Genomic DNA, 18,720 nt, shown 5'->3' on the forward strand with positions numbered 1-18,720 from the left:
GTGACTATAAATATTCAAAAATTCTTCATACTATTATAGTAAAATGGTTTGGGTAGGAAGGGACATTAAGATTATCAACTTCCAAACTCCCTGCCATGGGCAGGGACACCTTTCACTACACCAGGTTTCTCAGAGACCTGTCTAACTTGACTGTGGATACTTTTAGCAATGAGGCATTGAAAACTTCTCTAGGCAACCTCACCATCCAGAGCCTCACCACCCCCCCGTAAAGAATTTCTTCCTTGCATTTAATCTAAGCCTACTCTCTGTTTGAAGCCATAGCCCCTTGTCCTGCCACTACAGGCTCTTGTAAAAAGTCCATCTCCAGCTCTCTTCTCCCCTTTATGTACGGAAAGATGGTCTTAGGTCTCCCTGGAGCTTTTTCTTTTCCAGGTTGAACAATCCCAACTTTTTCAGCTTTTCCTCATAGGAGAGGTGCTCCACTCCTCTAATCCTCTTCACAACCTTCCTCTGGACTGACTCCAACAGGTCCATGCCTTCTTGTGCTGAGGACCCAAGAGCTGGACACAGTATTTCAGGTAAGGTCTCACCAGAGTGTGAGGTATTATCTCAGGTATTTCTTTTTCAGTAAGACCTATACACAAGATATTTAGAGACCATCCATAGAAGAGGTCCCTCAAATTTAATCTTGCATTGTGCCAGGCCAGCTGCAGATTTCTTTGTATGAATTCTTGGTTTTTTTCACCACAGGTCCCTTCCTACTAAGTTCTGATGGAATTGTTCTACAAGGGCCACCTGTAGAACACTTCTCCATTAATACAGGATAAACAAGCATAATTTTTTAGCAGGTTTATTGTTTTTCACTCTGACAGCAGGGTGGAAGTGTCTCCCACTCTATGTACTCCTATCCCTTTCAACCAACATAAAAGCTGAAACTGTGTAAGAGATCTTCAAGGGATTTGGAATGTGAGTGGTCTCATTCTCATATACATGGCACAAAATGCCTATCTGTGACTCTGAGAATTTTCTTAAAGCAGTTCATTGGTGTAGCTGTTGCAGAATTAAAGTCTGAATCTCTAGAAGACCTTTCTTCAGTGTATTGATCACTAGGATTTTTTAAATCAAAATACAACATAAGAGTCTGAAACTAAGGCAGGTCTCTAAAGACAGTATTTTTTAAGAGCATTAGTTAGAGCAGAGTGATCTGCCTTTGTTATACTGTCAGCTTGCAGATTCATAGTGAGAGATTAACAAGAGTTACTATTTCCAGAAGGACTGATTGAGAAAAAGAAAATAGAGCAGTATTATAAGATTCTGTTATAAAACAAAACAATTTCAGCCATATCCCACTTGGACAGTCACACAACACTGCTTCACAGGTAGTCCACTGGAACTCGAGCTAGATCAAGGCAAGTTTGGGTCAGTTTTCAGATTTGAAAGACTCCAGAAAGTTGAATTTTCTTTATTTAGGATGAGGGTGCAGCTTGTAAATGCAGAAGTACAGCTTTTAGTAGATCTTACAGCAGACTTTCTCTTTTTATAAAAGCTGACAGGATTAATTAAATTCAGAGATTTCTCAGCATTTTAGCATATGCTTCACGTTCATCTGACATTTTGTTCTAACTTCATCATGGTTTAACCCCAGCCAGCAACCAAGCACCACACACTCAATTTCTCACCTTCCCTACTGCAAAGAGAATTGCAAAAAAAGAAAATAAAACCCATGGATCAATGTAAGAACAGAAACAAAATAAAATATTATAATATTTCAGTATTCTAGTATTATAATTTATTACAATATTAATATCAATTGTAATTAAAAGAAGGCAGGGCAGAACAAAACTCAAGAAAAACAAATTATTCTCACTGCAGTTGCTTACCACCTGCTGAAAGATGCCCAGCCAGACTACAAGCATTGGCAACTCCTGGCCAACTTGCACCAGTTTATATACTGAAGGTGGCATTCCATGGTGTGGAATATCCCTTGGGCCAGTTCAAGTCAGCCATTCTGGATGTACTCCCTGTCCCCACCTTGTTGTGCAGCTCCTCACTGGCAGGGCATGGAAAACAGAAAAGTCCTTGAGGAGTATACACTCCTCAGCAACAACTAAAACCTCAGTGTGTTATCAACATTACTGTCATACTAAGATCAAAACACAGCACTGTACTAGCTACAAGAAAGAGAATTAACTCCATTCCAACTGAAATCAGAACGAACTTTCACCAAGAACATTTGAAATGTACTAAATGGACAGCACATATCCTCAGTTATTGTGAGATGTAATCATTAAGATCATAAATGACCCAGTCTTTGGAATGCATGGACTGTATGAGTTCAGAACAATACCTCAGCATGCAATCTATACAGTACATACTATCATCAGAGAGAAAGTAAATTCATCTTAATTTCATTAAAGTTGCAAAAAAACAAGGCTTAATAAAATTCAGAAACAATAGATAAAGTTCTTCCGCTCTCCCCAAAAATTCAATAGGTACTACACTTGTACTAGTTGTAGAACTAAATAAAGTGTGTTTAAATGCTGTAATAGTTTTGAACTAATTGCTGTAGGAATGATCCAAATAAGTGCTCTTCCAATTTTCCTGAACTCCTGGAAATCTTTGACAGGAATATAAATGCTTTTCAAGGGCAATTTTGAGCTTACACTTGAAAGCACATTTAGACTTATCCATATTTAGAATGGACTAAAGATAAGGAAAGGTTGTTGAGACAAGAGTGCCCCTCAGTGGCAGTCTGTTGATATAAAATAAAATTATATGATACTTTTAAATCATATTTTCATCTCTCAAGGACAAATGCACCATCAAATCACATTCTTTCAAAACTTCATCATTACTGAGAATCTAAGGGGGTTTAGCACATACAATTTAATAATGAATGAATATAAATATGTACATCACGAGGTAAAAATATTTACAATGAAACAACAATTTATAATATTTATAGCTGAGTGTTTTGTGGATGGGTGTGTGCATGTGCCTACACTTTCCTATTGTATTTAAGAAGAGAGATGAAATTTTGCATATAGATTTCTCACAACAATTCTGCAGCATTCAAATTGTTTATTTTCTTCTGTGTCAGGAGCAGCAAGAAAACATGCAATAGTTCTTTGAGAACTTCAAAAGCTACAGGATCTAAATTGCCTGCAAGGCTTGCTGTGTGTACCAGCTTGTATTAATTTGCTCAAAGACTAAAACTGTGCCACGCTTTGTACTGTTCACACACATACTGCTTTCAAAGTCTGTCCCAGAACCTGCCTAGGTTCCTTCCTCCACACTGTTGATTAAAGAAGCATAAATCAAGAATATTCACTACTGTAGACTTACACAAATGGCACCTCACTGCAGCTGATCTGGGAACAACTGAAGGATACTAAACAATTTCATGGCAGAATTGGAATAGAATAGACAGCTGTTATACTTTGTATGTTCATTAGCACTTGTTCGATAATCTGGCTATTTCAATATTCTTGTTAATTTAAATAAAAACAGGCCTTGAAGCATAACTATAGTTTAAATATTTTAAGCTAGATAAAGCTTAAATACAAACAGAAAGAGCCTTACAAAGATTCTTAACTACAACCCAAACTAAGGCACATTAAATTCACAGCTATGTATTAGTGATTGATGTAATAAGCATTACTTTGTAATTTAGCCTAAAAACATGGTGCTATTAATTACATGTAGGAATATCCTGGCAAAAAGAATGGAGGTCCTTACTTGGATAAATATATACCATAATCTGTCTTCTATAAACTGTTGTTGCTTTTCCTTCAAAGAGTGTTCTCCCAACGGCACCCCCTCTATAAGCTCCATGACTATGTACAGTCTCATAAAAGAAATTAATAGAACATTATATTTATACAGAAACCATTTTAAAATAGAGTACTTGAGGTAAAAATGCATTTTAAAAGCATTTAAAATATTTTTACATATTTTTTAAATATTTAATTTTTTTTAGCTTTTAAAATTTAATTTGTACAGACAGATAGACCTTAATTTAGTTCTACTCTTTTTTTATTCAATTTTTTCTTCAATTTATGTCAGAACTAATTTTTTTCCCGATTTTTTCTTCAATTTATGTCACAGAACAATAAGGAAATCACTGCCTGATTCACTCAGCAGGCAGATATGTGTAGATAACTCCCTATTGAAAATTAAAACAATATGGCTGGAAATCTATATCACTATTCACTCTACTACTCGTCTGTTTAACTTTTAGTTCCTGGGCTATTTGTTGTTTTGGGGGAGGGGGCCTCCCCTTTAAATATGATTTTTTGTACTGTACTTTAAAATAAACTTTTATAAAATTCCCAGGGACTGTTGGCACTTTCATTGTGCAATGATAATAGAGGGAGCTACCTGTAACAAACTGGCTTTTTCAGCATTCCTCTCTTTGATAAAATCAGCTTTGCTATTGCATGTATTCAATTTGCCTGGAAACAGAAAAAAATTAGCATTAATAGTGTCCCTTTACATGCAAACCACAAATAAAAATCAATGTTCAGATAAAACAGAAACTAATACCAATGGACAAGTTGTCAACATCCTATTGTACACCTAAAATACAAGCTTAAATGTGTATAAGAATTAAATCATGTTACATTTAAACTGATACCACAAAGAGAGCCAGTGAGCAGATAAAGCAATGCTTCTATCTCTAGAGGTGAAGGAAATTGCAGCAATAGATCTCCTGTCACCATGTGGCACCATATTTTGAATTGTCAGGAACAAAATTCAGGTCTCAATAAAAATAAATTGGAGAAACACCAAAAGTGATAGCTTGAAAAGTCCATCCATGCCTTCAGCAGTATTTTGTGAAAACCATACTGATTTCAGCTTCCATTTCCATGCAACCATGTGTCCTCCACTATTCTATCCACTTTGTAGGTCTGATAGATGGGCATTGGTAGATTTAGTTGGAGTAGTACTTGACAAGCCTCCATCTCCCTGATGGAGACTCCTCTCTAGAACAGTTGAAAGGAATAGGTGTCAGCTCCGCAGAGTCCCTTCTGCAGTTCCTGATGTTTTCTTCAGCTGTTCATGAAGGTAGAATTAAGCTTAGACCATGGTTAAGCTTAGGTTTTGGGCTGTGCAGTAGAGCCATTGAGTCAAACACATTCTGTCTGCTCCAGAATTACTGCAGACCGCTGACAAGGATGTGACAAGGACAGAAGACATTAATACTTCATGCTTTGCTTCTTTCTAACAAAAGAATACTTTCTGAAAATACATGCTGGTATCACACATCTGCAAATAAAAAAATTGAATTTGATTCTCCTACTCCCTAAAGCAGGTATAAAAATTGACAATTTTGCAATATTTTGAATCCTTTTGCACAACTGTATGTAAAGACATAACAGAATATTAGACCTTATAAATATTAGACCTGATATACCTGCTTGAAGTGAGAAAATACTTTCTTGTATCTCATCAGGACTCAGTTCATCTGACAAATGAAGATCCTGGATTCTCCCTGCTGCATTTGCACCAGATAAACTTCCAACTGAAGAGTGTTCAGATTCTCGCCCTAAAAGAAAAAACAAAACAAAGTTCAAGTTGCATTGTTAAACATGGCTTAATATGTCTTTGTTAAAGACACATTCACAAAGTTCTGAAAGTTTGCATGTTTTCACTAAATTAGCTAACACACTTTGAAAAAGCAAACAAGCCTTAAAAGAGGAAATTCCTTTACCATGTTCATCACTTATATTCACAATTCTAGCTCACTAAATAGGTGTCTGATTAATAGGAAAACTAACCAGACAGTAGTGCCATATTTATGACTTAAATAAATAGTCGTTATTTAGTTTATACACAGAAAATATGAAAAACATCTTAGGATAACAATGAAATATGAAAGACTGGAAAATAATAGTGTTCCTTCATTACATTCTAAATAGCCTTTTAAATTCTCTTGTCATCACATACAGCTGAACAAGCCAAAGATGCTATTTGATAAAACAGGGCTTGGTCAAATGCATCTTAAAAGAGCAAACAGTTTTGTACAATTACCACAATGCTGAGGACTGAAAACCTATCCCTGTAACATATGAAGGAGCTACTTGATTCCACCCCAGATCCAAACTTCCACACTAGTCTCAGGATCTTTACAGACCTGTACCAGAATCCAAACTATACTCCATAGAAGTTTGATGTGATCAGAATGGAGTCAAGTGAGCAAGACTGGAGCTCCTTTATACATTTTTATTTGCTCTTTGACTTGTGATTCTGCACAAAGGAGTCACAGCAACTCTGCTGTGAGCCTAAAAAAAATCAGCGCAACATTTTAACAATAACTCCATCATTACTTTATATTGTCAGCAAAGGGAAAAAAACACAGGAAGTTTAAAAAAGAAGTTAAAGTAAACAAAGTCAGTGTAACCTGGTTAAAGTCACTGTTCAAAAAATAAAATATGACAATCAAAAAATAAAGGATGACAATGTCCAAACTTTCACAAGGGATGAAATTATATTTACATTTATTTATTTATATTTATTTACATTGAGTTCAACTGTCAGCAGAGGCAACCAGGCATACCCAGCCAGGATGGGAGGTGGCCAGGTGGGCTGCAGTCATCCATGGTACCACCTTCTCATTAATGGCTTTAGTACTACAAGTAGCACTGGTTGCATGAACTTGTAGAGTCCACCTGTGGAACACAAATAGTCTAGCTCCACAGAAAGCACAGAAATGCATGATTCTTCTCCAGTTTAGTTTGAGTATTGTGTTTAGAAAGTGATGGGCTATATCCTTTAAAAGGTTTATTTAAGACTTTCATTAACTGCTATGAAGGTGGACTTCCTATAGAAAATATGGGTAAGGATATCCATTTCCACTTTGAGCAAAGAAGCTCCATGTGTAGTTAATGAAACATGTGAATTCAGATTCATATCTGAATTTAAAATAATCCTTAAATGCAATTGAATTTCATCATCTTCCTGTCTACATTCAAATTCTCTTACATCTAACTTTTGATTTACATATAACCTAAATAATTTTCAAACCCAGAAACTAAATAAAATCTTTTCATATATTAATTTTCTCTATTCTTAGTCACATGTAAGGTCATTTATATGTGTGAAATAGTTAAGCATGAGATTTTAAAAACCTCTTCAGAATTTTAAAGGTGATAAGTGATATATTATCAAATTTGAAAGTCTTTTGAAAGATCAGTTTCTCACTCAAATTCAGTAATGCTTTGTTAACAGTCTTAGCTGGGATAATTAAACAATTGAAGGAACACTGAACCAGGCCTCCTGAAATAAAAACTTTATATTCAGCTTATACTTAACAGCACAGTAATTTAAGATCACGTCTGTATTTCTGTTCATGACTTAGATATAAGTAAACTCCATATTTGTCAAGATTCTCTAAAAATAGTTTGTCTGATATGATATGACCACAATTGCCATTCTTTTTCTGCAGCATGAGAGAATCATGAAACCTGACTTACACTGATTTTGATCTCAACTGTATCTCAGTTTAACTGCAAACCAGAAATAGTTAAGTATAGATTCTTCGACCAATGGCAATCTATAGCAAGGGATGTCTGGGTTGACAGACAGAATATTTACACAGGGAATACTTTATAAGTGAAAAACCACAGCAGAAATTTGTGTAAGAAAATTTTAAAAAATATTTACATTTTAAAAGGATATAAAACATTTTGAATCATAGTAATGTGTAGCTCAGGACACATAAGCACTACTTTTTATATGAACAAATGTTTACATTCTATTTATATCAAACAGCCAGTCATACATCAGACCAATTAACTTACAGAGAAGAAGTTATTTTTATTATACTACTAATACATCTGTAAAAGATTATCTTACCTTACAAGCCTGACAAAGTAAGGAATTTAGTCCCACCTAGGTCAAATCTGAAAACCATGCATTATTCCATAAAGTAGCTAATTAAACAAAATTAGCAATTTTATAGAGAACTTACTTTATGTGCTCCACTTGCTATAACCCATTCTATTTGATTTTTAAAAGTAGCAAGCTTTTGAAAAAAGGAAGACACATAAATTGACTCTTTCTCACTAATATTTTCATTTTACCAGTGAGATAACAGAGTAAAATACTGTATAAGTTCTTTGAACCATAAGTAGCTCATTTTACTCTTTTATTTCAATGCACAAAATGATACTAATTTCCTAAAGAAATATTACTTATGTAGAAAAACAAGCTGTTCTTTTCTACAGGAATTTTAGCTTTCAGAAGTGTGATGATGCCTACATTGAATATAATAGTATCTTAATGATGTCCTCAAGTATTTTTAACATTTTAAGCCTCCCACAAAAAGCTGTGAGTAGCCTTATCATTTCTGTTATCAGCCATTGCACTTAAATGTCATGTTGACCAACTTGTCTACATTCAGCTGCTCTTCTCCATAGTTAAGATAATGATTTGCTACTGTTTCCATATACTGCAAGTAGGGGAGGAAAAATAAAGGATACCATTAGGAAAAAGTTTGAAGACTTCATAATCCTAGACTGTTCTGCACAGGTGGAGCCTGTAGGTGGTGCATCTGTTTCATGAAAAAATATTCTGCAATGCAATAGTAGTGTAGCCTCAAGGTTTAAACCTGCTTCAACATTTAAAAAACCCCATTTATGCAGTATACTTTTCCCTTTGCAAACTCATTTGCTACAGTGCAGGGTGACTTTTCTCATCTCCCTTCAAAAGTCTACAGTTTCTTTTGACTGAACCAATTGTGTTGACTTTTCTAATTCTCCCACTTCAGGAGGCATTTCTTAAGTCTCCTAACCAGAAGACCTAGATAAATGCAGCTAGATTATAGGACAGTTGTTTTGAAAACTAGTGAAAAAACCCACACCAACTGCTCATGGAAGAATTGAGGAACAGAGTCACTTCTTCCCATAAACCAAGAATATCTGTACACTGCTTTTTACAGTATATATCATTCTAATCATAATAAACTGACATGCAACATAATGGACAAAGGTACTATGGGGATTTACCTAGTAAACTTCAGTGCACAAAATACACTTATGCAAAAATATGGGTGCCACAGAAGTAAAAATAGCTGTATTTAAAATATTTTTTGAATTATCATAATATATTCTGGCTTTCAAAAACTCTAATTCCATTATGCTGGGAATAAATTGTTACTTAGTTAAAATGTTCTTGAAATAGGATTGTACTTCCATATAGAACTTCCTCCTTTATATTTCTCCATATGATTCTCCAGCATAAGACATGTCAGAAAACACAAATCAGGTTTGCAGAATGTGTCCAGGGGCAGTAATCCTGCATAAAATACCAGTAATGGAATCACTATTTCCACTGCCTGTTCAAAGCATATATCCCCATTTCCCTATTTAAAATAAACCTGAAATTAGACATCTTTGCCACATGTTTTTTTGTTGTTATTTTAACTGAGAGGACAAAATTTGTTTAGATGGGTTTCTTGGAAACAGAAGAAGTGTATGGGTCATGGTAGTTCTCTTCCCATTTCATCATCTGTAGCTGGGAATGATGCCAATAGCTAAAAATACTTCATAAAAATAAATGTTTTACAAATAGATACTAACAAACTCTCAGCACTTCTATGCCAATATTCTGCCCAAAGTAATATAATTTTTCATTTTGATTCCATAATTGGCCACTTCAGAACAACACAAAACTCTCATGGAAAGAAAACAGCAACTGTATACCTGTGTGCAAAATTTTCAGGCCAGATTTTAAAGTGGCCTGAAGATATTCCCTTGGTGGACAGCCATTCCCTGAGCCTGGTTAACATTTGAGAGCCACTTCCACTGCGGTTACATTTGCAACACACGTTGCTAGATACACCAGGGTATAATCCAGCTTATCTACATATCTACTAATTTATGCTTGTTTCATCAACCTTGCCTGGGTGCTTTCATTCTAAACATAAGAGGCTTCTTTTTCCATATCACTATCACAAGGAACCACCAAAGAAAACCAAAATATAAGCCAAGTATGTCAGAATGTATGAACAGAACTTGGGAAATCACAGTGTAAGTTATTCTTAGATTTTTGGCAAAGGAAGCTGAGCCACTGACCTCCCACTGGTGAGTGGAGTTCACATGCAAAAAGAGATACCAGATTTAAAAATCACTAAACTGATCTGTTTTAAACTCACTATCATTTAGATAATCAAAGAAGAGATCCCTAGCTCCCCACTTGGTTCTGAATAAAGGTCCAAGAAAACTATGTGGTGTTTTTAGATTCCTCTGTAAATTCTAGAAGTTATACATTAATACCTTTCAACGCTCTAGGGTTCCTTCTTTAAACTTCTGTACCACTTAAGGGTTTTTTATAAAATGTATCTGGGCTTTAAAAAGGAAAATACAATACACTGCAAAAGAATATAGTAAAAAAACCCTGAAAAATGCATCTTTTTTTTCCCACAAAAATATCTTTCTCTGCCCTCTGTATTTTTTTAAGGTCTTGTACTTTTTCCTCACATAAATGAGAGCAGCATAATAAATTAACCTCTCCAATCCTGTTACACTCAGAAATACAAATAAATACAAACAAGCAACATCAACTCATCTGAATTTTATGGAAGCCACTGGCCTCTCTCTATAAAGGCAGCAGTCCATAAAATATGAACAGAATCAGTGAAATAGATTAGAAAAGCAGATCATAGATTACAGACACCATATACAGATAAATTATCAAGAAAACATAGCAGTTAGAATTTTGGTCATCCAAGTTTTGTCATATACCCAGTACTTCATTCTTCTGTCCCACTAACCTGAGCACTGCTCCTCAAAGCCAACACACAAGCGGTTGTTCAAAACTGAGATCATGAAGTGCTGCTGGTAATTTCCACAGAAAGGTGAATTGTTGTAACAATATGGGATATTATGCATGTATCTTGTTTCTTCATGGAAGGCAAGAAAAAGTGGCCCTCCTTCTTGTTTATGAATGTGTTTTATATACTGACCTGCAGGTAACCCTCCTTAACTAAAGTTGTAAAGATATTTTGAAACAGCTGATGCTTGGGATGTTTGCTAAAATTTCTCTCATTCTTGTAGGTCATGCTGATAAGGAAGAAAAAAAGAAAAAAAGAAAAATGGTGAATTGCAAACTAGCTTGCCACAAGACAGTTTTACACTGCTACAATTTAACATTAGCAGCAAAAACTAAGAAATGTCATATCAGCATTTACCATAGAATAACATGATTTCAGATTACCAGCCATTAACAGTCTGTCTCATGCATAATTTGGGACTATCAGAATGGTATAACTTTTCCAAATAAAGCAATTATCACTATTTAAAATGAGTTTATTAACTCTCACCAGTATACTCTGTTGACTGGGAAAATTTGAAACTTACAAAGGCAGGAACATAAACAGTAAGGTTTAAAAAATTTAAAATATGTCATTCTCATCTCAAATACTGGATTAACATGAAAAGTGCAAGTAACAGACATATGTAAAAATACAAATGCCTTCAACACCTCAACAAAGTGATATATAAAGATGTTCAGAGATACAAGATACAAGAGTGTCATCATCAGCTTTTTTTAAATTATTTTTACCTAAATTTTTCAAGCTCAACAGCTTCTGTTGATTCTTGCCGTTGACCACTGGACTCTTGTTAATTGCTTTTGACATTTTGCCAAGTTCTTGTCACACTGGTTTGACCACTTTCAATATATATAAGCTGGAACGAAGAATGGAAGGGATAGTAGACATGAGACAAGCACTGCATTTTAAGTTTTATGAGAATATTATCAGGCAAAAGTACCTTTTCTCAAGTTCTGACTTGAACTTTGGACATTAAACTTGCCATTATAGAATACACACACCCCCTCTGCAAAACAACACAGATGTGGTAGAAAACTGATGCAAAGCAAGACTAGAAAACAAGTACAGAGAGGTAAGAAAAAGGTGAAGAACGGTGTCTTTTAAAATTCATTATAGCAATCTTGACAAAATTTGCAACACATGCTCAGTATCCATGCTTCTTACCTGTCCCAATTCCATAATTGCATAGCCTTCACATTCTTTTTAGGTTGTACAACTCACATGTTTCAGCTTTCTGCTCAGAAGTAATTCCAGGCCTCTAACCAGGTAGAAAGTACATAACTCCTACCTCACATGGATGAATCCTTTAGTCATTTTGTCATATCTTTTTACAGCATTGAAAGGGAGAAAATGTTCTGTGATTCCAAAGACTCACACCCATCATCATGTGCTGGTTTTCTTTGCTTCAAATGGCAAATACAAGCGTCACTAAGTGAGTTGAGGTGAAGAAGATTTGACTTTCTCCTGTAAGTTGGTATTTATGCCATGGATATTTTTAGCTCAAGTGTTATTCTTCAAAGACAAATTGTTTATGGTTAAAATGCTGATCTTACTTTATATTCTTTACCACTCTCCCCCATGCTGTTACTCACACATCTTTAAGCCTACCTTCATGTGACACTGTGAAAGGGCACAGAGGAAAACTAATCTGCTAGGCTGCTTTACTATATGCAACCATAGCTGGATAAAATCTGCTCAAGATACAAAATAAAGCAATTTTTCCTGTTAAAATAAAAAAAATATGATATAGTAGAACAGGAAGAGGGTTGGTTTCATTCTTTTACCCATTCTAAACGTGATTTATACCACATAGAAGCTCTAACACTGCCAAGAAAAAAAAAAAAAAGAGACAAGAAGAAAGACATCCACTACTCAAGATTTTGCTAACATGTTTTAATCATTACAGAATGCAATGTTCTAAGCATATGCCAGAATCCATAATCACCATTAATTATAATTCTAAAGCACATTTAATAACAGTTATTGAAAAATACCTCTTGGTTCTTTGACTGAACACTTAAGAAAGACTGAAGGCTTTTTAGATTGGAATAATCCCTAGGAAAAAAAACACAACAGTGTATGTTAATAGTTACATTAAAGTATTTCCATAAGTGTAAAGAAGGTCAACAAGCAACAAAGCTACTGACAGAAAATAAAGTTTTCTAGCGTTGCCTGGTGTCCACATGTTGCACACAGAAGAATTTACAGCTTCTCCATCATGCTTTTAATCAACAAAGGTGTAAATAAACTTTGTGACCAGAGTAACAGTTGTCATGTTTATACTGCATTTCAAATTGAAGCATTCTGCTTTGGCAGCCAGTGCAAATTCCACATGAGTCCTGCTGAAGTTCAAAGTAAAACGTCAGATATTATACCTCCTAGAGATCCCAGAAGGCTTTTTGTCTTTTGCTTTTTCTGTGCTCCTCAGCTTTTTGTCCTGATCAGGCATTGTGTATCACTATTATTATCATTATGGGGCTAAAAAATAATTTCCTTAAAAATAGATAGAAAGAATTGTATCACTGCAGCAAGAGGAACACATTTACTTAGAGAACCAACTGCTACTGCTTTTAGGGGAAAAAAACAGCTTTGCCATTTTCTCAGCATGAAACCTTGGGCATTATATCAGGTCATCCTCTGAAATTCCAGACATTAATAAGAAAACTATTAACCCAACATACAGAAACCTTTTACAACACATGTGTAGACAATACTGTCTTGCTCTTTCAAGTATTTTTTATTAGGATTTTTCCTCCTCTTTCATCTTCTTGCCATTATTTCTCTCTGTGAACTGGCTGGTTATGTTACAGCAGTGCTTGCAGGCCAATATCAAGGTTGTTAACAACAAGCTGTTGTCCAGACAACAGAGAATATAATAGTTATATCATCCAAATAAACAAGTCAAAGGAAGGGTAGAAAAAGGAGGAACCTGACAAAAACATTACACACAGCGAGTTGAGAGAGGTGCTTTTCTCTCTCTCTGCTCCACTCTTCTGAGACCCCCACCTAGATTACTGCATCCAGCTCTGGGGTCCCCATCAAAAGGACAACAGGGACCTGTTGGAATGAGTCCAGAGGAGAGCAACAAAGAGGATCAGAGGGCTGGAGCAACTTCTCTCTGCTGAGAGAAGCTGAGAGAGGTAGGGTTGTTCAGCCTGGAGAAAAGAAGGCTCCAGGGGCAATCCCATACCTAAAAGGGCCTAAAAAAGAGTTGGAGAGGGACTTTTACACCAGCCTGTGGTGTTAGGACAAGGGACGATGACTTTATGCTAAAAGAATTGAGGTTTTGATTACTTATTAGAAGGAAATTCTTTACTGTGAAGGTGATAAGGCAGTGGAACAGGTTGCCCAAAGAAGTTGTGGACACCCCATCCATGGAAGTGTTGAAGGTCAGGTTGGATGGGGCTGTGATCAGCTTAGTATATCATGACAGGTGCCTCTGCCATGGCTTGCAACTTGATGATCTTAAGGTTCCTTCAACCCAAACCATTCTATCACACAGTCTGCCAAAGAACAACAAAAATTTTCATCAGTTTAAAATCTAGGTCTTCTGAATGCCTTATACCAAACCTACCTGCTGTCCTTGCAGTGGGACACACAGCTTCTTTCCACGGATGAGCAGAACTATACAGCATGGCCTCATCAGGGACATTACCACACATCAAATTCCTGCAGAAAAACATTCAGTCTATAGGTCTGACCTCCCACAAAAGCCCTGAGCTAGTCATTTGCACAGTACACAGCACCTGCTCACTGAAAATCTTCTGAAGCCCTCGAAGCATACAGAAAGACCTGGAAAGAGGATATTCAACAGGAATCTCTTGCTGCAACAAAAGCAGCTGTATTGATGCAGATCCTCCTCTGAGTGAAAGAAAGAGAAGGGTCAGGCACAGGCTGGGGCTGTTGAATTATCTTCCAGCTGTAGTATATTGGAGAGCACTTTCAATTTAAAAACCAAGGATATAATACCACTGCCTGATCCTTTCTACCTAATTTACTGTTCACTGGACTGGATGTTTCCTTTGGTGTGTCTTTAACAGAATTTTCTGTAACGAAACAGATGGCCTCCTTTTCTTGCTGTGCAGTGTAGAATTCCTCTGCTACTGATTTTTATTTCTCCTCTTCATAAAGGCAAAGAAGAAGAAGAAGGAGGAAACTGGTCATGAAACAAAAGCATTGAAAATTACCAGAAGCTGCTCCTTTCCAAATGAACATCAGAGTCATTTTTCCAGTTATACAATCTCACATCATTTTTCCAATTATACAATCACAGAACTACCCAAAATGCAACTGTTGACAGTATGAACTCGTGCACTCTATTAAATCCCTCTCGGAAGTGGCCTGTAAGCCCAGTTCATCCATGTCTAGTCTTTTAAACAAACCTTTATCCTACCACAGGGAATCATTGATCTGCATCCACAAGAAACTTCTCTGCTCTCTTCCGTGCATCTGCTCAAGATTATTAAAAAACAAACTTCTGTGGCACCAGTTATTACCAGGGAAGAAATATAAACAAGATTTGTTCTACCACTCAGCAGACAAAACTACTAAGTTCAGACTAAACTGAATGCAGTTTGCTCAAAGCATTTATTTCCTTTGCTTCAAGAGCATTAAAAGTTAAGAGAAGCCACGTACATTGCTAAGCACATTAAGAATTCTCGGGAGTAAAAATTTCCATGCATTGTTTCAGTGATATTCTTATATCATCTCCCCAACCTTATGGGATAGTACTGAGGCATGACATGTTGCAATAAGCACCTCACATCTGCACAGTAGGAAATACTGTGAAACTCACAAATTGTCAACTTGACCATGAGTATGTGTGCATAAAGAACAGATTCCAACGAATTAAACACCAGCCAAACCACACACAAATAACTTGTCCATGAGCAAACAAAGTTAAGCGTTAAAGTTTTCAGCATCCTGTGAAATTCTTGGGTTAAATCTCCAAACCAGAAACAGCAGGATTCCCAGTATGGCTAAGATTTCCAGAACTGTTAGGTCTTTGAAATTTAGAACATTTTACAACTGTCAATCAACCTTGCTTTAGGTTGCCATTCCAATTCTTTTGCTGTTTGCTCTACCTTGGTAAAGATGAAACAGAGTAGTAGATGACAAATATTTTAAAGGTTTGTTGCCATTACAGATCTAAAAGTTCTTATGCATAATCAAACCTGATAAACATAAAGCCAAACTCCCTTCACTGCTGATGAGAATGAAGGGACACTGGGCACTCAAGGATACAGCCCTCACCCAGCTCTGAGGACTCACCCTGAGGTTACCTCTCTCTTTCCTAGAGGCCAACAAGTCACCACAGGTCAGAAAGCCCTTCAAGAAAGAGGCCAGCTCTGGTCACAAACTGACCCTGCACTGACCTCTTTAGTCTGTCAACCCAATATAATCTCAGATGCACAGCTCACTGGATTGGGAAACCTGATTCAAGTTACAAATAATCTCTCCTACTTTAGCCCCGATTATCTTGTCTCCAAAGTACTTCTACTGTACAAGGGCAGGGACAACATGCAGAAAGGAGGATTTATCCATGCAGCTTAGAGTGTTATGCCCTTCACCTAACTACAGAGACTAAACTAAATAATTAACAGTCAGCTGCCAGTGAAAATGGCTTTCCCCATTCCTTCCCTTCCCCTTTGGCTAGCAATTCTTCTCTACCTGTTCAGTGAATCTGACCCACACCTGAGCCAGTTTAGAGAGCTAAACACACAGAAAAAATACACTTCCCTTTGCATTGTTACTTTCCTACCAATTTAGCTCGGTTACAGTGGCCTGATGAGTGTCTCTGCTGACAGGGCAGGTATGCAGAGGTGTAAATGGAGGGAGAAGAGCAGAAAGCCCTTCCATCAATAGCCAGTCATTAAATCAGGTAGATATTAGTAGCACCATGTCCTGAGTGAGGGGTAGACAAACAGAAACAACTCCATTGTCTTTCTATCATCCAGAAACATGACAGAAAACAGACATTAATATTCCCTTACTTGTTCTCATAGTTATTTGACTTTCTTGAATTCCACCTCATGTTTCTTCTTTACTCATGCGAGCAGAAATTTCCACAGAGCCAGGCTATTCACTATCCTCATAACTATCCTCCTGCTATGACACCAGTCATAAGGAATGTATAAGAAACACACCAAACAACACTCAGTTGTGCCAGATAAAAACTGAAATCAGACAACTATTAAAGAACAGAAACATGTTAAAAGAAAAATGTCTTTACAGCACAGTCTCATTTAATTTCATTTAAGACAATGAAATTAGAGCAATAGTAATGCTATTCATTTTAATTGAGGTTAATTACATTTAATTAGTTTTGTTGATTTAATTACATAGGAAGAGAGATGCATTCTGACAGGACTGGAATGAAGGCTAGGACAAGAAATGCTCCAAGAACCCTGTCAGAAATGAAAGAGTCCACATGATGAGAAACAGGAGACAAAGAAATTCCCCCAGACTTGATCTGTGGCCCAGTGTAGTATCTGTCCCAGATGACATAAGCACATAAGCTTCAGAAGGTAAAAACAAGCCCCCAAACAAACAAAACCACAAAGCAGCGTTGGAGGATTAATCAACCCCCACTGATTGCAGTGTAATGGTCTCTTCAACAATAAGATGTCTCACATTCCTTATAATCTTTAGTAGCAATAACTACTGGATATGGATAGTTTGTAAGCCAACTAGTTGCTTGATTTTCTCCTAAACTCCTTTCTTAATTCCTCCAGTGGCCAAATTCCACTGTCTAATCATACAAAGGATAACAGGCTTAAGGTGGATAAAGAACCAGTAGATACGTTTGCTTTAATACGACTTTTGATGCTGTTCCTAGATAGGAATGTACCTAATACCAGAATCTGGGTCAGATGAAGGTCAGGTGAAAATTCGCTCCTTAAAAGAGCAGTTAGAAACATTCTATTGTCAAAACATAAATGGATTTCAAACATGGCCAAAATGAATGCAAAGGAAGCATCAAAGGCGATGAAAAATTCCCAAAAGGTATTTTTCTTTATCCAGTCTGTTGGAAAAAAAGGGAATTCTGGCTGACTTCCCCTCTTGTTCTCAAAGAGCATGGCACTCATAATAGATCCCCAGTGATAGTCTATTAGTCTAGGAAATTGTATTGGAGAACCCACAGAGTCAATATTTGAAGAATAATTCTTTCCTTTTATTAACTGAATCAATATGGAAACTTATTCTGTGTGGTTGCTACACACAAAAACTTCCACACATATATGTCTCAATCTTTAATAACTTCTTTAGAGATTCTCTAAAGGTTAACAAGTATAAGGTTCTTCCTGTTTTCCTAACAAATAAAAACATTTAAGCTACTGCTGTTTTGGGGTTGTTTGTCTTTTGCTGGTTTTTGTTTTCTCTGTACCACCTCAATCCATAACTGGCCAGGCCTATTCTCAGATTGCTGGGTCCACCAAATGGCAGTCTCTTGGTTTATTTCCAGAGCATAACTTTCCTCTCTTTTCTCTGTACAGTTTGCCTAAATCCACCCTGTTAAACAGCAGTTCACATATGGAAGTAAAAAACAAAACAAAATAAATAAAATAAAAAAACAAACAAACAAATACCACCACCCCCCGCCAAAAAAAAAAAAAAAAAAAACCAAAACAAAAACCCCCAAAACACCAAAAGAAAATTAACTAATAGGGGATTTCTGAGGTCTAGTAAGCAGCTCAGTTTAGTATCAACTCGAGAAATGAGAATAACACGTAGCTCTTCGACGTTCACCCTCTCCACTCTCACTACCAATCAGACCTGTGTATGGAATTATACCGCTATCACTTAGAGCCTCTGGGAATCACGAGATTATTCAATGCCTACTGAAAGCTCAGAGCTGGTGAAGTGCAGGGCTGTGGAGCAAGTCATGAAGTGGAACGGGAGGAGCACGGGGACATAGCATCGCC

The 18,720-nt window shown here is 36.4% G+C and overlaps 2 protein-coding genes across 2 annotated transcripts in view; both read right to left on the reverse strand.

The window, feature by feature from the left end:
• NEK10 (NIMA related kinase 10) overlaps positions 1 to 14,132 on the reverse strand; it is a 65,074-nt gene extending 50,942 nt beyond the window's left edge. Inside the window, 12 exon segments of the mRNA XM_033519228.1 lie at positions 3,633 to 3,876; positions 4,321 to 4,379; positions 4,382 to 4,415; positions 5,382 to 5,503; positions 5,995 to 6,245; positions 7,715 to 7,758; positions 7,934 to 7,998; positions 8,332 to 8,413; positions 10,928 to 11,024; positions 11,527 to 11,651; positions 12,790 to 12,850; positions 13,171 to 14,132. Coding sequence (XP_033375119.1) covers positions 3,633 to 3,876; positions 4,321 to 4,379; positions 4,382 to 4,415; positions 5,382 to 5,503; positions 5,995 to 6,245; positions 7,715 to 7,758; positions 7,934 to 7,998; positions 8,332 to 8,413; positions 10,928 to 11,024; positions 11,527 to 11,651; positions 12,790 to 12,850; positions 13,171 to 13,244 — 1,258 coding nt within the window. The 5' untranslated portion in view covers positions 13,245 to 14,132.
• Positions 14,133 to 14,206: 74 nt separating this feature from the next.
• The window catches only part of SLC4A7 (solute carrier family 4 member 7), a 97,834-nt gene continuing 93,320 nt past the window's right edge, over positions 14,207 to 18,720 (reverse strand). The window contains exon 25 of the mRNA XM_033511911.1: positions 14,207 to 14,464. Within this exon, the coding sequence (XP_033367802.1) occupies positions 14,290 to 14,464 (175 nt within the window). The 3' untranslated portion in view covers positions 14,207 to 14,289. The remainder of the gene's footprint in view (positions 14,465 to 18,720) is intronic.

This window comes from Parus major, chromosome 2 (genome assembly GCF_001522545.3).
Source record: "Parus major isolate Abel chromosome 2, Parus_major1.1, whole genome shotgun sequence".
Lineage (NCBI taxonomy): Eukaryota > Metazoa > Chordata > Aves > Passeriformes > Paridae > Parus > Parus major.